The sequence below is a fragment of the Sinohyriopsis cumingii genome, chromosome 3 (genome assembly GCF_028554795.1).
Source record: "Sinohyriopsis cumingii isolate HCF-2022 chromosome 3, ASM2855479v2, whole genome shotgun sequence".
Classification (NCBI taxonomy): domain Eukaryota; kingdom Metazoa; phylum Mollusca; class Bivalvia; order Unionida; family Unionidae; genus Sinohyriopsis; species Sinohyriopsis cumingii.
This window is the reverse complement of record NC_142963.1, coordinates 19,503,958-19,525,785: the sequence shown is the minus strand read 5'-3', so window position 1 is coordinate 19,525,785 and position 21,828 is coordinate 19,503,958. Positions and strand designations below refer to the sequence as shown.

Here is a 21,828-nt window from a genome sequence, read left to right as displayed (position 1 = left end):
CTGCAAACTGGAAAATATCAATATATTTTCGCCAGTACTCTACAAATGATACCTACTTGGTTTTATATGGTAATGGTCAGTTGTACATCTAATATGGCAGCCGCAATATCTTTCTTGAAAATCATGTCACTACACACACACACGCATGCACGAACGAACGAATGGATGACCATAATGGCATGGCGTTTTCACCAAAAGACTTTAAATGTTTACTACGTCCTAAAAGGCAGTGATGCTAATCTTGCATCCAATATAACCACCACAGCAGCTAATTTAAAAAAATTGTATCACTGATGATTATCAGAGATGATTTCAAAATTGGTAGTTAAAAGGAAAAAATGGTATTAAATTCATGGATTATCTATTGGCCCATTATAGTGGGAATTCATTGAAGGGACTCTTAAAAATGCATTTTACCTTCCAGCATCAAGGTATAAGTGAGTTTCCATCGAACATCCTGTATGAGGGTAACCTCAAGGCAGCCATTCCACCCCATATGCAGCTGGCAGAACTGAACATCTGGCCAAATGGATCTAGCAAGCCTGTTGTGTTCTGTAACCTAATAGGAATAGAAGAGGTCACTGGTTCAAGGTATAGCCAAGACAGAGAACATTTTGTGAAGAATACACAGGAATCAGAACTTGCTGTGAGTGTAAAAAGAATTTTGTGGCGTTTGTTCAAGAGCTCTATAGTAAAACGTGCATTTATCATTCACTTGCCAAATTTTTGAATCACTCAAATGATTTAGTCTTGTCATCATTAATTTTCCCTCCAAGAACCTTGAAAACACAAGAATTTAAATCCATAACAATATTTTAGGTGTGAATTTTCAAATTTTTAATGTACTTTTGTTTCATTTGAATTAGTAACTCCTGCATCATCTGTGTTGTTTCAGGGAAAATTCTGCTTTGTAATTTAGCATTAAAAGGTGGCTGATATTGTGACAAAAGTTTGTAAACATTTTCCCTTTTTTTTGTTTTAACATTCTTGCTCCATTGTGTTACATTCATGATAATACGGCCTGTGATCATGTGATTGAACTGACTTAAACAGGACAAGACAATATGGTTGCTAATTTGACCCTTTCATCTTGTCTGCATGGTTGTCTGGCTTAATTGTTTGAATTTTGTCAGGTTGGATTTTAGTAGGATCTATGAGCAGAAGTAGTACCATAAGGATTAAAGATGTTAATTGATTTTGATGGTGTTCCTAAATAGGTCAATTAGCATGATACAATAAATATTATTTTGATGGTGTTCCTAAATAGGTCAATTAGCATGATACAATAAATATTATTTTGATGGTGTTCCTAAATAGATCAATTAGCATGATACAATAAATATTATTTTGAATGTGTTCCTAAATAGGTCAATTAGCATGATACAATAAATATTATTTTGATGGTGTTCCTAAATAGATCAATTAGCATGATACAATAAATATTATTTTGATGGTGTTCCTAAATAGATCAATTAGCATGATACAATAAATATTATTTGATGGTGTTCCTAAATAGGTCAATTAGCATGATACAATAAATATTATTTTGATGGTGTTCCTAAATAGATCAATTAGCATGATACAATAAATATTACTTTGATGGTGTTCCTAAATAGATCAATTAGCATGATACAATAAATATTACTTTGATTCTCTTCACAAGGTATGTTCTGCTTTGATGCTTAAAGTTGTCAACGTGAATTGGAGTATATTATATATAATTAGAAGTAATTTGGTTGGGATTAAAGATATTGATTGTTTGTGTTTGGATTACTTTGGAGTTAAAATGGCATAAGTTGTGTTTGACTTCTGTGTATCATCTCCCACTGCCAAAACACCAAAATCAAAGTAAGTGAAATATCACATGAAATCAATGATGGATGAAAACAGGAATTTCAGTAGTTGCATTCAAGATCAGGGGGATATGAATATACATTCTGCACTTCCTATAAAGCTGATTTTGTCTGTTACACTGGCACGAATGACATCACACGTCTTGCATACATGCCAACCATTACACTTTTGGCGTAAACATTAGTTTTTTCACAAAATTATGCCTTATGTGTAAATGTATTCAGATTACGTGTTTTGGTATATCCCCCTCCCATAAAATTAATAATTTGTTTTCTCATTTTTATTAGCATCCCATTAATCTTTAAGACTGTATTCTAGAAAAGACGGCTTCTACGTAACTACGACATAAGAGTATGCTTGTCCATAGCCTTGCATGCACTTTCCTGACAGTATCATGTTCTATTTATAATAGCTGCCCTCTTTCCAAGAAACATGCTGATTTCTACTTTCAAACGTTTGACCTCGGTTTCTATCTAAAGCAGCTGTATGGCTTAGTTAGGAGAGAACAGACTGGTTTTCTCATTTTTAATATTTGCTTGCAGATTCTTTGATTTAATTTATATCTCTTACAGAACCAGTCTGTAGGTATTTGGCACTAAAAGTCAAGTCAGATTTATTCTAGTCGATGCATGTGTTAGAAGAAAAATGTTTGTCAAATAAGTTCACAGGTGAATTAGAAAAAGACGATAAACTGATTCAAAGATGAATACATGAATTACACAGTACAGCGTTCCATTCAAGGGCAGCTTCATGCACATTGCAGGCTGTGTGGAAAGGATTTTAATATTGGTCATGGTGGTAATACAAAGAAACCTTGAATTAGCTCGTTTTACTAACTCTATTATTAAGATAACTTCTTTTTTACAGCAGAACTAAATTATGGACATGAATTTTATAAATGCTGAGACATTATTTACCGAGTTCTTAATAGAACTCAGACTAACCATAGTGGTAGAAGTCTACATTGCTCCTTTCTTCAAATGGATATTTCCTGATTCCAAAATTGCAGAAAATATGCATACAACAAAATCATCTAATATTGTTAGGTGTTTAGCAGAAGATAATTCACTTAAAATTGCACAAGCCATGAAAATTGGGCCATTTAGTATTGCAACAGACAGGAGCAGTGATTTTGATGACAAAAAGTTGTGCCCAGTCTGGGTAGGAGACTTTGACAACGAAAAGGGCAAAGTCAGAGTGCTCTTCTTTCATTACCAGAATTAACAGTAGATTCCACTAAAAAAAAAACATTTTTTATTTGCTTAATAATGCTTTGAATAAACATAAGTTGGCAGAACTGTATGGGGTTTTCAGCTGATAATGCATCAGTGATGACTGGAACTCGTAAAGGAGTTGCATTCTGTATTTTGAAAAATGTCTCCATCACTGTCCATATCAGGTTGTCCATGTCATATGATGCATCTTGCTGCAGAAAAGGCTGCCGATAAATTAGAAGGAGAACTCCTGAAGTATCAAGTTGGCATTCTACCTGACAGTGTACTTCATGCAAACAGAGCTGATGATCAATGGCACTTTATTTCCCAGCTAGAAGACCCAATAACTGGAAGATATATATTTCATCTTCTTTGTCAGGTTATGAAAGGAATATTGGTTCTTTACCATTCTAATGCTGACTGAGAGATTGTTCAGTATTGTTAACAAAAATAAAACTGAATTCAGATCAGGCTCAGTAACCCAGCATTTAGTGCTCTACTGGTGTGCAAAATATTCTCAGCTTGTACAAAGTGTTTTGAAATGCATTATGAGAGACTCTTGCTTTTTAAAGCTCAAAATGCTATATTTGAAAATCTGAAGCAGTAATAGATGTTAAAAGATCATTTTGTACATATGCTCATTGAATTTTATTATGTTATATGTGGATTACTCTTTTTCTGCTTGGATTACTCTTTTTGTCCACATGGATTACACCTTTTCCTCGCCAGGGGTTGGCAGAAACCCAGTTGCATAATAGCATATTCTGCATCAAATGTGGATAAAGTTGCATATATCAAGACAGTATTTGGCAACACTATAGCTGAACATAATCTCCAATTTCTGATTGGAGATTATTTTTCAGATGTGGTCAAAAAATGTTCCAGAACATGGCAATTACATAGAAGTTCTCATGGAAACAGACACAAACAGCTCCTGTTGTGACCCATTATAATCACAAGTTAATTGATTCTAAATATAGTGTGTTGCTCAAGTTATCATAATGATTGAAAGTTAGCATTCAGTTGGTAGTTTATTGAAATCACACATGCAGTTCTGTCAGCACCATGTCTGATCAACTAAATCACATAATTTGGAAGCTTCCGTTTGAAAATAAATTGGGGAATGTTTTACCTGTACTCTGGAGCAGGTGATTGAATAGGCAACCATCAGACAGTGAAAATGCTTTGATGCCCTAATTATCACATGGAGTGATTGAAGGTGCTGTCAGTAGGCAACAATACAGACAGCTGACACACTTCACACATGATCATACATGTAATACACCCATGGACTTGGCGTAGACATTTTTTATATTTATGAAAGTGGATTAAATTTTGTGATAAAAATGAGTTTAAATGTGTATGTCTGCAGCTTGACATCGTACAGGATTAATGAACTTGCATGGAGTTTACAGAAGTTATAGAAATTGTATCATTTATGACCAGCCACTTTTGTGATCCTTTCAATGGATGGACAGAAATATCTTTTCAAAGGCTATCCACCTCATTAGAGTTCATACCACATTTGAAAATTGAAGATTCTTTTTTTGTGTGTGTGTGTGTGAAGATTGGTAGTTGTCCACACATTACAGGAGCCAATCACAAACCAGTGCAATGTTCCATCCAATAATACATGCCAAGGACAGGAAACGACTGAACTTTTGTTCATTCTACACAGCATCATGATTGATATCTGAATCTGTTTCTCATTGAATTTAAACATCGGCATCTCAAAATAAAGCTAAAATTACCACATTCATTTTGAGCACAATTGAATTAAACATAATTGACACACAGCACACAACCATCAATTTGATACATTCTGGAAGCAACTGTACATGCAATCTACTATGTTCATCCAGAATTCTAGAAAAGTTCATTTTTGATACTGTAAAGAAAACAAAGGGGGGCAACATTATTGCCAAATATAGCTGAATTGGAAAGATAATCACTTTATAAGAGGCATATTGACTCTTCCACAGGTCATGTTGTCATCAAAGAATTTGATATAAAAAGACCACCATATTTTAGCTTGTGTTTAATAATGAGATGTGTTACACTCTTTGTCATTTCAAACAGTATTTAAATACTTTGTGCTGAAATGGAATTAGTTACTGCGGTAACCTGAAAATTCACTGAGCTACAGATATAGATTCATTTGCAATGCTGTGTGGAATGAACTATAGCAAAGAACAGTCAGAACTTTGAGTGTATCACCATGTTACCATGATTGGAAGCTATATTGTGAAACTATTAGTGACAAGGTGAGGCCATCCTGATGTGTATGGTTAAGTATTGCTAGTGATTGCCAAGTCTATTACCCTTCTTTCAGAACTGATATTGACAGTCGCCAATTTAAACAAGATTGTTTATTAATAATGCTTTTGTACAAATTGAATGGAATCTAATCTAAAGGGCATGGTCAAGAGGATTCTTAGTTTGTCAGATTGAACTCAAAATCTTTTTAAAGTCTTTACTGAAATATATCAACAGTCTGACCTAACCATGTCATATTAACATGGTATATTTGTATCCCCATAACAATTCAGCATCAACATATGTTATACATGTTAAAGTCTTAAAACACTATGGCTGAAATGAATGAGATTTCAGCAACAATGTATACAAATGAATACAGAGTGCTGTAAAATATCAAAATGTGTTGTGGCAGATCTGGGTAAATATCTGTATTTTGCACTGAAATAGTAATAAAAAGGTACATCTAAAAATATATCAGAAATTACAACATTGAAACAAGTACATACTTTTGCAATTTCATGATTTAAGGGCAAAAATGTTATAAACATTTGACAGTTTGACAGTTTTTCAAATCAATACCTTCGCATAGCAGAATGTCCCAAAAATGTTAAACACTGGTACTGGACCAATTCTGAGTCTTTGAAAACCATACCTACATTAATTTTAATTTTTTAAGCCCACATTTGTGAGAAAGCAAGACTTTGGGTTTGCCACCAGTATTGACATCAACATTTTCTTAAGGTTTTCCTTAAGGTTTTCATTAAAGTTGTTCATTTGCATATATTTCCTTTAGCCCTTTGATAAATTCATATCATATTTGCCATAAATCATTATGTTGCTAATACAGTTCATTCTACAACATGTTTGCTTGTAGTCCGAGTTTCCTCTGACCCTATTTAATTTGCTTTCATTTTCTAAGCCCCTTGATGGGTTTTCTCCATACCCAGTATGAATCATTACGAAGCTAAGACCATACATTCTGTAATATGCTCACTCAACTTTCTTGTTAGGCGACATATTTAGCAGCAATGCCTCAGTCATGGGCTTGAGATGTGGGCACAGGCCTTTTTCTTTCAAAAACTAGAAACACCAAATTCTGAAACTTGGAATCAGCATAATAGATATTTAGTTGTACATGTTGAATCTCAACTGCACATAATCATTCTTATGCATTAAGTTGGAAGATAAAATTTTGTTCTTTCTTTCTTTCTTTCCTTCTTTCTTTCTTTTTTTTTCTTTCTTTTTTTGTTCATCTAAAATAATTAGTTACTATCACATTGATTTTAAATTAGCTCATCACTTTTCCTAACAATTTTGCTTCGGTCTTGCCTAATAATATTTTTGCATCAGTGTGAACATTTGTCAGTACCTTAACCAATTGTGGTATATAGCATTATTTTCCTTCTTTCTGTATTTGACCTTTTCAGTGTCCTTTTCTTTCATGCATATGTGTATAAATCTCATTACTATTGCCTTATGGTGTTGTATTTTAGGTGAGGATTGCAGGTATGCTAGTCAGACATTACGGTGTTCGAGAAACGAGCATAGTTATTCTGGTCCTACAACAGGCACAGTGTGATGATATACAGCAGAGATTACAGCAGCAGGGATACCAGAATATTACTACTAGTACTGCCCATGGTGCTCAGGGTTTGTAAATACAGTTACATATTCATGGCAGAATTGTTAACTAGATGATGGTTAGTACTTCACCCTTTGCAAATGGTCTCTCTCACATGTGTATTTTACTGGCTTGTGTGAAGTTTCATGACCACACAGGTTTTGTAATATTAATATTGCCGCATTGGTGGCATAGTAGATAGAGGGTCCACCTCAGGTGCGGGGGGGCTGGGGGCTGGCGTAAGTTTGAGCCACAGTTAAGTTATACCAAAAGCTTATTTAAAAAGGTATGTACAGCTGCCTTGCTAGGTGCTCAGCATTAAGAGGTTAGTGTTAGGACTGGCCAACCTGGTGTCAGGATAATGTATCTGGGTGGAACATCATGCTACATGTCTGCGGCAGTGCTAGATGTCACTATAAACTGCCACACTTCAGACATTTTAGCGATATTACTGAAAAATTGTTAAAGTCACTAAACAAAATTCCAAGTCACATACACACCTTCATCTTAAATGTAGTTCGTTGTGACCCTTATTTCATGTATCACTTGCTTAGCAACAATAACATAACTTGAAGTAATGAATAGATGACAGAAATCATCTTACCTGCCATAATATGACAAGTCATGTGGAAAGAATTGTTTATTTATTCCACCGACAGTCATGTTTAGAAAAAGATTTTCAGTAATCAAGGTGGAGGTGGACATTGGGACATTTCTTTACCACCATGGTATATGGCTGTAACCTGCAACCTGTATAAATAGTTAACAGTCTGAGCACATGGTCCCAAAATAAAAACTTCTGGTATGACCAACACAGCTGCCACCATGAAAATCTTGTTTTTGCTGCTGCTTCAGAGCAAAATGTTATATCAACATGGTGTTCTCACAAAAGACTTTATGTGATGTCTAATTGGTCCTAAATTAATATGGTGCCAGTAGGACATGTAACATTGTTACCGTAGCAGCCATCTTGAAATTTTTATTATCGCTACTCCTCCAGAACAGAAAGTCATATTGACATAGGGATTTAATCAGAAGACTTCTGGTGTCTAGTTGATCCTAAATGAATATGATGACTAGTTGATCCTAAATGAATATGGTGTCTATTTGATCCTAAATTAATATGGTGTCTGGTTGATCCTAAATGAATATGGTGACACTTGGACTTCTAATATGGCCAACACAACGGACATCTTGAAATTCTTTTTGTTGTGGCTTTTTATGAATGGATGGTCATAACAGCATGGTGTTTACCTTGAAAGACATCTATTTAGTCCTAAATGAAAGTGGTGCCAATCTAATGCCCAGTATGGCCACCATGGCAGCCATTTTGAAAATCTTGTTATTGATACTTTCTCTGCAGAGAAAGTTATATCAACTTGTGGATTTTCACTGAAAGACTTCTTGTGACATCTGGTTGGTCCCAAATGAAAATGATGCTGGCCTGACATTAAATATGGTAACCACTGTAGCTGTCTTGAAAATCTTATTATGACTATTGAAAGTCTTATGGCTGTTGAAAATCTTATTATGACTGTTGAAAATCTTATGATTATTGAAATTCTTATTATGGCTGTTGAAAAGCTTATTATAACTATTGAAAGTCTTATTATGGCTGTTGAAAATCTTATTATGACTATTGACAGTATTATTATGGCTATTGAAAGTCTTATGGCTGTTGAAAATTTTGTTATGACTATAGAAAGTCTTATTGTGGCTGTTGAAAATATTATGACTTTTGAAAATCTTATGACTATTGAAAGTCTTATGGCTGTTGAAAATCTTATTATGACTACTGAAAATCTTATGACTATTGAAAATCTTATTATGACTATTGAAATCTTATTATGACTATTGAAAGTCTTATTATGGCTGTTGAAAATCTTATGACTGTTGAAAGTCTTATGACTATTGAAAGTCTTATTATGACTATTGAAATCTTATTATGACTGTTGAAAGTCTTATGACTATTGAAAATCTTATACTATTGAAAATCTTATTATGACTACTTCTTCTAGATGGATGGTCTTGTTCATCTGGAATTTTCTCAGTAAAATTTCTTGTGATATCTAACTGGAATCAAAATTAAAATAGTAATGGTAAGTTAACTTTGACAGCTTATCTTGAACCATCAGCCTCCACTGGGCTTATACATTCAGTAATTAAACAAATGCAATTAATGTACTGTTATTGCCCAATTCCATACACTCTCCCCAATCTGAAGTCCTTTCAGCCATAGTCCAATTCAAAGGACAGTAGTATTTCCTTTGGAAGGAAGTTGATCAAAGTATCAGGTTGAGATCGTGCTGTTTAAATTCAGACTTCCAAAAACTAATTAGAAGATTAATCATCTCAGGCCAGGAACTTAGGAACGATACAGCAGTGTAATAATAGCTGGCAGGTATTACAATTAAAATTCATTTAACCCCTTAAAAGTACATTTTTATTGTTGTATTTTATGCCCAGTCACTGTACTGGACAGGTAGATTGGCGATTTAATGGTATATCACTGTACTAGACAGGTAGATTGATGATTTAATGGTATATCACTGTACTAGACAGGTAGATTGGTGATTTAATGGTATATCACTGTACTAGACAGGTAGATTGATGATTTAATGGTACATCACACAACACTGTACCAATGAAAGGTAAAAATTAAAGAGATAAAATATTACAATGGAATATATATATTTTTCTGGCCGACATACAGGTTCTTTTTTAGAAATGCTTGTTTAGGCCTTATCAGTTGAGTTGTATTAAAGTTAATTGACATTTGTTTTTTAGGAAGGTTACAGAGACCTACCTGAGTTTGACTTATTTCAAAGTGAATTCTTTAATTTTCTTATATATACCGGTACTTTGAATTATATAATGTATTGGTTTTCTTCCTCCGTTTTGCAGGACAAGAGTGGGACTATGTTATTTTCTCAACGGTAAGATCTCAACCTAAGTCTGAAATAGAGAGAAAGCCCACAAATGAATGGAAGAAGCTTAACCTGGGCCTTCTGTGTGATGAGCATCAAGTGAATGTAGTCCTTACTAGAGCTCGTAAAGGATTGATAATTATTGGTATGTACAAAATAATTACAGATTAATGTATTGGTACTCTTGAATGTCATGAGACTAATATGCAGTGGGGTGACTTTGCAACACCCATATACTTCAGGCAATACCGTAGTATCTAACAGTACAAACACTATATTTATTATATGCCTCCATTTATTTAATAATTGATGGTATCTAAATTATTTTAAACAGAATGATGTTTTTATAGAGAAACCTTGTTTTAATTATTTTTATGACTGATTCTCTAAAATACAGAAAGTGAAGTCCTTTGGTATTTTGCACTGCTGCAACATGATCGACCTACCATGTTACTTGGCAACAAACCTGTTGTGTCTTACGTGTGCTTAACAACATCCAGTAAGTGGAAAATGTGAGTGACACATGAGATACTGTACCAGCAATATTTATAGATGATTTTCCCCACACATAGGACTATTGCTCACTCTTGTGTTTAAAGTAAATAGATCAAAAATACTTGGAATAAAAAAAAAAGGTTCAGTATAAATAAAACAGCAATTAGGTATTAAAAAGAACTTACACAATTTACTTTATGCTTTTTTCCTTATTATTGTCTAGCCAACATTTATGGTATAACATTATCAACATTGCTGTCTTTATCAACAATGTTAACATTTTGTACTAAAGTTGTAAAGCTTTATGCGCTTGAGGTAGGGTACATGGGCCTGTCATTGTGTTTGTCCATGGACAGAATTTGTAAATGTTTTTCTTCACACTTCATAGTTCCATATGATTTGATGTAATTTTGTCACACTGTTTGAGTGATTTTTGTTTTATTTGATTTTGTAAATTATCAGTTGTCTTATGCTTTATTATGATACCCTCAATCCATTAATTACTGCTTTTTAAACTGGGGGATGAAGATTACCATAGTACACTGGTTGCTCCATTGATGACCATCTTTAAGATGGATGCAGGGGTGGGGCATCACTCCTGGGGGTCTTAGGAGTGACCAAAGGTCAGATGTGCGAAATGGGAATTAAAATTACATTTTTGTACATCTTTTTGGACCAAAATTTGTACATATTTTTCCTGGAAGAGGACACATAATAAACAGCACAGGTTTTGGTTATCTGCAAGCAGGATCAGTGTGGGTCATGAAAAGATGTAACAAAAGGCATTGCTATGTACATGTCATTGAAGAAGCTTTGGTTTATTTTCCATGACTTTTGAAAAAAAAATTTGGACCTGTACATTTCCAGGCCAAACCTTGTTAGATGTTATTTAGTTTGAATGAGACTGGATTTTATTAGCTTTAGTTTATAGCTCTGCTGGTCATGGATTTGAAGAGCTTATTGAATGAAATGTCATCCATCCATTTTGGGGCACAAGTTATCACCACTCTTATGTTATGGCACATTTCCTGAATGGATGGTTATATCAACATGGGCTTTTCACTCAAAGACTTTATGACTTATCTGCTTGGTCCTAAGTGGAAAATGGTGCCAGTCTGATGACCCATATGGCCAACACAGCAGCCATCTTCAGAATCTTTATTATTGCTACTCCTTCAGAGCGGAAAGTCATATTTCACTAGGAAACATTTTATGATCTCTAGTTGACATACCCTGATATCATGTTGGTTTATTTAGTATGTATCCTCTAAATTTCTATTCATTTTTTATTGGGGGGGGGAATAAACTTATAATTTTGCAAAATGCCTTTTTAGTTTTTAAATTCATGGTGGTGGCAGGCATAAAATTCTTTAAAAAATTGTACCTTTAGTTTGGTACTGATTTAATAATGTGTATATATTTTCAGGGAACAAGCACTTGCTACAGTGTGAGCATAAGATATGGAAGAAACTTCTGACTGATTATGGAAAAGATGGCAAATTAGTGGAGGCTTCTATCTTTCTCAAGCACATGGAGCAATGAGTTTATGTTAATTTTGGAATTGAGACATAATTGAGGTCTTTAAACTTACTGTATTTTGATTTCTAATTTGCTACATTTACATACTTAAGATGCATACTACATTAAATAACTCATTTGCCAAGACATGAACTGTTCCAAATCTGCTTTATTCAGGAGTGGCATCAAAGCCAATGGTTATATTGGAAAAGACGTTTGACAAAATATACATTTGAAAGTATATTTCATACTGAAATATAGTCCATTAACAGAATTTTGAGTGGTAATTGTACATAATATTATCTCGTGTTTTGATATGTGTGGTACTTATTGCGTGTAGTGTTTTGAGGTATGTGTAGTACTTACTGTGTGTATAATTTGAGATCATATCCTTGCTATTATTTAAATATTACTTTCATCTATAGATCTGTTGGCATGTGTAAACTACAAGAAATGACAGTTCAGAGTCTTGGAAAATAAATTTGTAGAATTGGTAAAATCATTTCTTATGAATAAGACATTAAAATATGCACTGCATGTATAAAAGTGTGCACATTTTTTTGACAGACTTGCACATTTGCAATGAGGTTTTTTTCTCTCTTTTTTTTGTATGGCTTTTTCTGTTTTTAAATATCATGCTATTCTTTTTCATATTTGTTAGGAATATTTGTTCCAAGGCCTTTTTAAGTCTTGACTGTACATTTACTCAACTGACATGCCATTTAACCCTAATGCTGACCAATATATACATAATAATCGGATGATAGTTGTAAATAAAAAATGACTTTATATCATAATAAATTTGGAGGTGGGAAATGTTACTTCGTCAAACAATATATATTTGAAATGTCAAAATTTCTGACTTAAAGTATTGAGTAGCCTATTCAATGTAAAGTGGAAATCCCAAGAATATATATATATATATATATTTGATAAAAATATTGATGTAAAATTTGGACAGATTTTGATATTTCTTTTTTTTTTCTTCTCAAGAATTAGTTCTTTTATGCTATCAGCTGTGCTAGACTTAAAGGAAATCCAACTGTGTAATTCGTACAAAACACTTTGTATCAGTATCAATTTATTTTTCTAGTTCTTTCTATATGACCTCGCCATATTTGACCTATACCAGTCCATCAGACACTATTCTTTTTGTTTTTTTTTCAGTAATTTCTAATTCCATTTCTTCTTCCATCTTGTATAGTTTTTTTGAAAATTCAGAATAAGAACATAAAGTTTGAAAATATTGAAAGCTGTTTCTGCTTGTTCTTGACGAACGCTTACCATCAGTGAAGGCATTGAAAGCTGTATGTACTTAATCTTGATGTACGCTTGCAATCAGTGAAGGCATTGAAAGCTGTATGTACTCTTGATGTACACTTGCCATCAGTGGAGGCATTGAAAGCTGTATGTATTTTTGATGTACACTTACCATCAGTGAAGGCATTGAAAGCTGTATGTACTTAATCTTGATGTACACTTGCAGTCAGTGAAGGCATTGAAAGCTGTATGTACTTCATCTTGATGTACACTTGCAATCAGTGAAGGCATTGAAAGCTGTATGTACTTTTGATGTACACTTACCATCAGTGAAAGCATTGAAAACTGTATGTACTTTTGATGTACACTTACCATCAGTGAAGGCATTGAAAGCTGTATGTATTTTTGATGTACACTTACCATCAGTAAAGGCATTGAAAGCTTTATGTACTTTTAATGTACACTTACCATCAGTGAAGGCATTGAAAGCTTTATATACTTTTCATGTACACTTACCATCAGTGAAGGCATTGAAAGCTGTATGAACTTTTCATGTACACTTACCATCAGTGAAGGCATTGAAAGCTGTATGTACTTTTCATGTACACTTACCATCAGTGAAGGCATTGAAAGCTGTATGTACTTTTCATGTACACTTACCATCAGTGAAGGCATTGAAAGCTGTATGTACTTTTCATGTACACTTACCATCAGTGAAGGCATTGAAAGCTTTATGTACTTTTTCATAATGTACACTTACCAAGAGTGAAATTTATAATTACTGAATATGCCTCATCAAGAGCTTTATCATTCTTTTGATAATTAATTTTAGATCTATCAAAAATATTTAAAGGGAAATGTTAAAGACTTTGAATTGATAGTCCTTCTTGTTCACGAAGTGTTGCCAATATGTCCATTGTGGGTATAGATACCAGGTCACACATATGACACACTTAGAAGCTCTTAAGAAGAAAAGCACCTCTGTAGTTAATGTTGTTTTCAGTTAGCTTAACATGTTTCCCAGGCTGGTTTTTCCAGATTAGTGTGACACTTTAGACTGACACCATCAGTCACACTTGTTGCAGTCTCAGGTTATTTTAGACAAGGTAACATGTACATGTCACATTTCATTTGCCAACAAGTTGGGCATTATGAATTCCAAAAATCTACCATTGGTCTATAATTGAATTAATACAAAAAACGGTTACATAAAAGTGTGGTTGTTTCTTTATTTACTTTTTATGATGGCATAGGGTAGCCACTTAACAGATGTAGCAAGTTTAAACACTGTTACCCTGGGTCATGCCTGCATGAAATCGATAAGAAAATGATTTATTTTCTTAGATATTGTGAGTATTCCAGTTATGTCTTCACTTTGCTACCAGACAAGATGAAGCTACGGCATTGATGTAATTTGACCTAGTGATTGCCATTTGCATTGCTAATTGCACAAGTACACAAATCTCTCAAACCTCTATGTTGATGACATCATAGGTCCATTAATCATGTGATACCAACAATAACCTGTTTCAAACGGTGTAGAAAATAAATAACAAATATTAATTGAAAGTCTGATACTATTTCTAATTAACAACATTAGAAACATGAGAAAGGAGGTTGTTACTACATAACTATTGAACTCCTGATGTTGTAGGTTAAGAGATTTGTGTAGTCATGTGACTAGTGCTGCAAATGGTGAGTACTGGGTCTGGTTTCATAAATGCTCTAGTTTCATCTTGTCTGTCAGTGGATTAAAGATGTAACAAGTATAATCCTTGCAATTTCTGAGAAAATCATTTTCCTGTTGATTTCATACAGGTATTACTCCATGTAGCATCGGTGAAGTTTGCTAGGCCCACTGGTAAGTGAGTATTATTTTCCGCTACCACATGGTGGTGGTGAATCACAATTTTTCAGTAGGCAATTGGCTCTGACCCCACATATCCAGATATGAAAAATCTGGTGGGAATATTCAGAGGAAACCAGTATTATAAAATGTCTGGCAATTTTTTATAGGGTAGGAAGTCAAATTTTAGTCTAAAATGTCAAATCTCAGAGCTGAAATTTGGTGCTAACCTATGACACTGTGATCTTAAGTAGGTTGCAGTAGAAATTTGAGGGTGTTGCCCCTTGTGTTACATATTAAGAAACTATACAAGCCCCTTTATCAGTACAGGTTTGGGGACAGCATTACGTGCAGACATATGTTGATTTTACAGAAAATTCAGTCCTCGCTTATACACTAGTTAATAATTTTGAAGATCTTTTTGTAAAAATATTTAATCAATCCTTTTGTAATTAGGTCATGATAAATGATGTATTTTAAACCAAATCGTCTTAAGGAGTTTAGGTTGTTTTAAAAATCTGGTTAGTTTGAGGTTTTATTGGCACAGATTATTTAGGGTTAAATTTGTTTCTTTACAAGAAAAAATTCTAATACTTTGCATTTATTATTTATTTTTATATACATTGGTAGAAAATGTTTACTTTGTATAGCATGCATATAGATTGCTGTCTTAATTTACAACTGGTTATTCTGATTTTTTCGCAATTTAATTTTGAAAGAAAACAAAACTAATGTATATTCACTGTGTTATTGTTTCCTCATACCAGCATAATGCAGTTAAGCAAAGTAAAGTTGGAATTTTAATTCTGTAATTGCAAATTTATATGAAAATACATTAGTCAAACTTGCTGTGTTTTAGTACATGATAATATATCTGACTGATGTTGTATGAGGGTCTTGAAATATCTTTTGATTTGAAAAATACATGTTTTATAAGCGTTCTTTGATTCCATTCAGTAGTGGTTGAATGTGAACCTTGAAAAAATAAATTTCATCCTAGAAAACTCTGGTAGTGACCTGGAAAGTTATCTCAAAAAGTGGGGGAATCAAGAGTTCTGTTTAATCTTCAATATTCTAACTTTGAACTACTAGTATTTCTGAAATATTGCTTTAAGAAAACAACTTCCTTGTTTCTCTCTCTCTCTCCATCTAACGTTTACTGTGCTTATAGAAATGTGCCAAAAATACGTGGCTTTTTTCTATTGTACTTAACAAACATTTAGGAATATAGGAGTTTGTGATATTCATTTCTTTTGCAAAGTGATATGTGACATGTATATGTATATAGTCTGAAAATAACAGGCAAGCCTGCTTCTAGCAGTTTTGAAGTGTTGCAGTAACTGAGGATGACCACTCTGGGAAAGTTGTGAGGAAATGTGTTCATTTTAGAAGTTGTGTTCTTCTGAATTGTGGCTTCTAAATTTGCTATTTACATTACTGCACTCCTGTCCAGGCAACAAATATAAAGGCATGTTTACGTACTGTATCGTATTCATGTATTTGCATTTTTTCTTGTTTCACACAAATAAGATGACGTGTTTGCTATTTTTTTAAACATACACTTAGGAACCAAAATGCAGGTTTTTCTGTATCAAAATCAATGACATCTTTTGATCCATAATTTATATCTGAGTATTATTATTTTTTGGAGGGATAAGGATTGTTTCATATAGATAGGAGGTAGTACAGATTGCCGTGTTTAATTTTAATCTTCAGTGTTCATTATTATCAAAATTAAATTTGATATTGGTTGAAATAAGAAGTCCAATTTCAACCAAAGCACATGTAATTTTAGTTGATGTTGTAGTGGTGTGTTACTCCAGATATATTTAAGTACAAGATTATTTTGCTTTATTGGTAGATTGCACTGATGTACATATGATTTGAATTTAACTGACGATACTTGGATGCTTAATATATAACTCTAGAATTTTATTCCTTTTCTTGCAAGATTATTTTTCTTCTTTTGATTATTGTCAGTAATGATTGATTTTGTTTAATATTGTATTTTCATGGCATTGCTAATAAACGTATGCAGTAGAAAATATTGCACTAGTTTCATCAAGGAACGTTGAGAAGGAAACCGTCTTTCCTTTAGTAATAGGACAGTAAGTGGTCGTGTGGTCATATTGTTTCCAAGTAAAAGGTCACAACCAGCTTATTAAAGTGACTTGAACTTGACAGTTAGAATGAAGGATTTGGAAAATTGTTGTTTAATACCTTTTATCACAACCTTTCACTATTTTGTCCTGTCAGCCATGATGGTTACTGGTATTGCTTGGTGTTGGCCCTGGAACAGACCACATAGATAATTGTTATTTTGTTTGAAGACTTAATTTTCAATCAAATTAAAATACTAGTATGAGACAATTTAACAGATTTGTAGGATCTATGAAGTTATCATTTTCAGTTACCAGGTGGTGTTGATAATTTGCCATCAATAATAAAACAAAATAAATTGTTGTACATAAGCTTACATAAACATATAAGACCTGATCCTCCTCATAGGTGCATCTTATGCTACTTTCTTAAGCTACCCTTTGTTGTTTTTTTAGTTTCTGATTTATTAATGACATTTGTAACTTTATTGTAATTGTACTTTTTTGTTTTTTGTAAATATACTATGATCATGTTTGTATTAGTTATTAAACTTTTCCCTCAGCCAAGAATAGCAGATGAGCATGGAAATGGAAATTATGTCAGTTGATACCCTAAGTTTAGAAAGACTATTAATCTTTGATGAAGAAATCAAAATATTTCATTACTAAAGTTAAAGCAGATCATTTTGACACATGTATAAATTTGTACAGTTTTATATGCCATGCACAGAAGGCTGAGGAATACTTGCACAAGTTTTGAAACAATCAATGAACTAATTATGGAAGTAGTTGATTAATTAAATCCAACTTTCTTTATTTAATAGTGAATGTTGGGAGAAAATTGAAAACATTGACATCAGCTGGTCTAATGTGGAGGTTTTCTCTCTATATAATTTGTATTATTCGAATAAAGTGCAAGTTTTTATAATTCACTTGCATGTTGCTAAAGTTGTTTTGTTAGTCTATCTTGTACACAGAGAAAAGCTTGACTGTATTTAAGTATGCTTCTTAAGGAAAATCAGAATTATTAGTATTTCAGTGGATTATCTTTAAAAATGCTGTATATGTGGACACTGGGAATTGGGATACAGGAAACCAAGACTTTTATGTTTAAGGTACAGAGTACCGTTTAAGGTAAAGGCTGTTCCATTTAAATATACATGGTACCCAGGGAAGACACTTTTTTTAAACAATATATGCCAGGGTATTAGGCTTACTCATAGTCCATATGAAAATAATACAAAGTTCTAAATTGCATTAATGAGTGACTACCCCACAATAAAAGTACCTTCCCTGGGTACTAAGTATATTATACTAGAACATCCATAATGAGAAACAGTCTTCTTATTGTAGCTATTAACACTTAACATTTTTAAAGAAGTGCATGCCCTTTACTTGTGAAAAGCACTAATTCGTTGTAGTTAATAAATAGTTATTGTGTGGTAGAAAATACATATAATTTGCATATTTTTAAATTGCATACAAATTTTTTTCCCTGCTTAAAGATGAAGGATGGTTATATTTTGAAATATTGGTACATATATTTTTTCGGTACAGGAATAGTTCAGTGCTTGCTCAAAGTTTGGTTTTCATCAAATTAATGTTGATCATATATGGAGATAATCTGTCCGTAGAGAACTCGAACACATTAAAAGGTTTGTGAAATATTCTGTTTGAAGAAATACATTTGAAATGTATTCAGCAGTAGAAAACAAGAAAAATTATACTTGACCACAGATTAGTTCAGTCATGTTTAAAAAAATCTGTGAAGACTTGGAAATATGTTTGTAATATCACTGTAATTGAAATTTACATTTACTGCAGAAACATTGCACCAGAATTGTGCAAAACTGAAGATAAATTTGGTGATATAATTGTGTCATAACCTTTTATGATCCACTTTTCACATAATGTTGCATGTTATTACAAACAATTTCACATTCATCCCTTATGTAGGATTGTTAGATAATTATTATTATTGGATTCGATTTTACATGTTTAGAATAAAGTTTTCAGTATAACATATGCAATTGTATACACAGTAGTTTCCCTTGAGTGACTTATCTTAAATTTATAAAAACATTTTAACAATACAAGATAATGAATAATTTTGGTGAAGTTTAAATTTGCTTTCTTAATATTTATCTTAGTATTGTATATGAGTGAATCTCTGAGGTAGTTTATGCAGTAATACAGGTAGAAGGTAGTGCACCATGTTTGTATTCATCTGTTGTCTAGTCTGTTTTGAAGAGGAGAATAAAATAGATTAACAGTCTCACATGCAAAATTAGCAGTAATAAATGAGACAGTCAAACCTGCCCCAATGATCACCTTTATTTAATGAATACCTGGCCTCAGCGTTCATTTTTTCTCCATGGAATTTCCTTTTCTCATGTATTTACAAATCAGCTGCATTGCAGTCAGCAGCCAGGTGTTTCCTAATCAAGTAAACGTGTCTTACTGCATTAAGTGGTCAGTCAGTCCTGTTTATTGATCAAGACTGTCCTACCTATAAGGCATGGTTTAGATAAACACATACTTGTGTGAAATGAAATGAAAATACTGGTCAATCTTTCATTGTACCTTTTTTTGGATAATTTATAACTTATAACCATCCTGAGTCAAAGGACTTTGATCTTTAGTCACCGAAAACATGTTTTCAAGCATTAAAAACTCATGTACATGTCACATGCAACCAAGTATACAACACATATATAATAAATAGACTTTATTACATAGTATACCCTGTTCTACATGTGCACGAAAAAAAAATTATCATATGTTTTTTAATGCATGCTTTTTTTTATATGAGTCCTGTGACTGAATGTCTTCAACAGAAAAGTTTAATAGAAACCAACTCTAATTTTACCAATAATTTGCTTAGTTTATTGAAATTTTACCTATTCAGCTATTTCTATCAGTGTTTACTGCATAATACTGTACTAGTTTGGGGATCAAGTTCATATTATTCCTGTGTTTTCTTTATAATGCATAAAATCAAATTCACTTTCAGACACTTCCCAATTGTCAGGTGCATTTCAGTTATTTGTCTATAAAAGAGCACAAAACAAAACGCAGAACAAAATGTCAAAACATTGCAATAATATGGAAAAGTTTGCATGAATCTGTAATGTAAGGGTGACTTCTAGTGTACATTTTTGTCGCAAATGCATGATTTCATCAGTGTTTCAATTTAAAAGACATGACACTATTTGAGCAAGGCTAACCTGTTGATGATTTGGTTGATACTTTCTGTTTGGCCTATGTCTGTTACTTCTGAGACAGCAGACTCCAGCTGCAATATATAAGCAGCTAACTTCCTACAGTTTTTAAAAGCAATTAATATGCTACAAGAAACTAGTGGCCTTCCTCCTGTATATGTCTGGTTGCGACTGGTTTGAAAGTTTTAGAAAGCATACTTAACAGTTCTTAAAAACGATACAGAGCATAACATATGTGAGAAAGCGGTTGTTAGCAGACCCTGCTTACAGCTCAGCATGCGTTTGATCACTACAACTTCCACATTGTTGTAAAAACTTGTTATTTAGTTTAACATGAGAATCCAAGCATGGCACACCATATTTTTGTCCTATTACTGTGCAAACACCTAAGTATTTAGTCCAGCTGAAAATATCATCAGTGGTCATGTGTATCCATTATTTTTATCTTAAAGAAGGACCACCATTACTATAAGTATGGCTTGTGATGTTATTTAAACTGTTCTTTTAAAATAATGTTAGGCATTGCTGAAAGACATTTTGTCTGTCTTTAAAAATGTATTTGTATGTTTGCTCCTTTTTACAAAAAAATCAATGTTCAAATTTGTGTAATATGCAGAAGCAGTTGTCAGAATGAATACCTTATTTACAGATAAAGTTTTCTAAGATTTGCAATTTTTCATGTAACATGCTCTTTGTATTGTAATATGGTTAGGTCAATCGTCATATATCATATATATATATATATGCACTTTTGTAAAGAAAACTTGAAGTTAGCGTGAAAGCCTTTAATCTTTGCTATCACTAATATCACGATATTGCTTCATGCTCATTCAGTACCATATTGCATTTTAAAAATTATTATTACATCATACGATAAGAGTTAAAGTTGAATGAAAATGCCAGTCCCGGTTAATAAAATGATATAAAATGCGTAATCTACATGACTATTCAGAATTGACTTACAGCTTTGGTCTGGTACATAATTAACATTACAATATTCAAAACGGATTTATTTTCATAAAGGGTTCTAAAAAAGTTTTTTTTTTTACAATGAATATTTGCAGAGTCTCCAGAGACTTGTATGTAATGCTGTTAAAATGTAATAAAGGTTTGGCAAAAGATGATGAAAGTTGTCTTTTGTTTTTCTCATGGTGGTCGATTGATCACTTGTGGGTTTGTGTCTTCGCTTAGCTAACAAGTGTATGTGAGAAAGCTAGCCATTAGCTTCCAGTTGGTCAGTAGTTCTTTCCAGGGTTTTCCTCCAAACAGATCTACTGGATGCCATATACAGTATGTCTTGTGCTGATAAATTGTATTAAAACAAACCAAATAAAAATTGTTCCCATGCAACAAAAGATTTTAATCTTGTGACTTTCTTGTGTCTCTTTGTTGGCATTGACAAGAACAAGGTATTAATTTCAGCGTAGACCTGAGATCCCCATATCACTTATTTCTGAATTATTCAGTATCATGATTTGTGCCATATCTGAAAATTTTGACTTGATGCAATCAAT

The 21,828-nt window shown here is 33.0% G+C and overlaps 1 protein-coding gene across 1 annotated transcript in view; it reads left to right on the top strand.

The window, feature by feature from the left end:
* LOC149802503 (3'-5' exoribonuclease HELZ2-like) overlaps nt 1–21,443 on the top strand; it is a 182,325-nt gene extending 160,882 nt beyond the window's left edge. The window contains exons 30-33 of the mRNA XM_089951747.1: nt 425–646; nt 6,821–6,977; nt 9,853–10,020; nt 11,797–21,443. Of these exons, the coding sequence (XP_089807873.1) occupies nt 425–646; nt 6,821–6,977; nt 9,853–10,020; nt 11,797–11,912 (663 nt within the window). The 3' untranslated portion in view covers nt 11,913–21,443. The remainder of the gene's footprint in view (nt 1–424; nt 647–6,820; nt 6,978–9,852; nt 10,021–11,796) is intronic.
* Nucleotides 21,444–21,828: the final 385 nt, after the last annotated feature.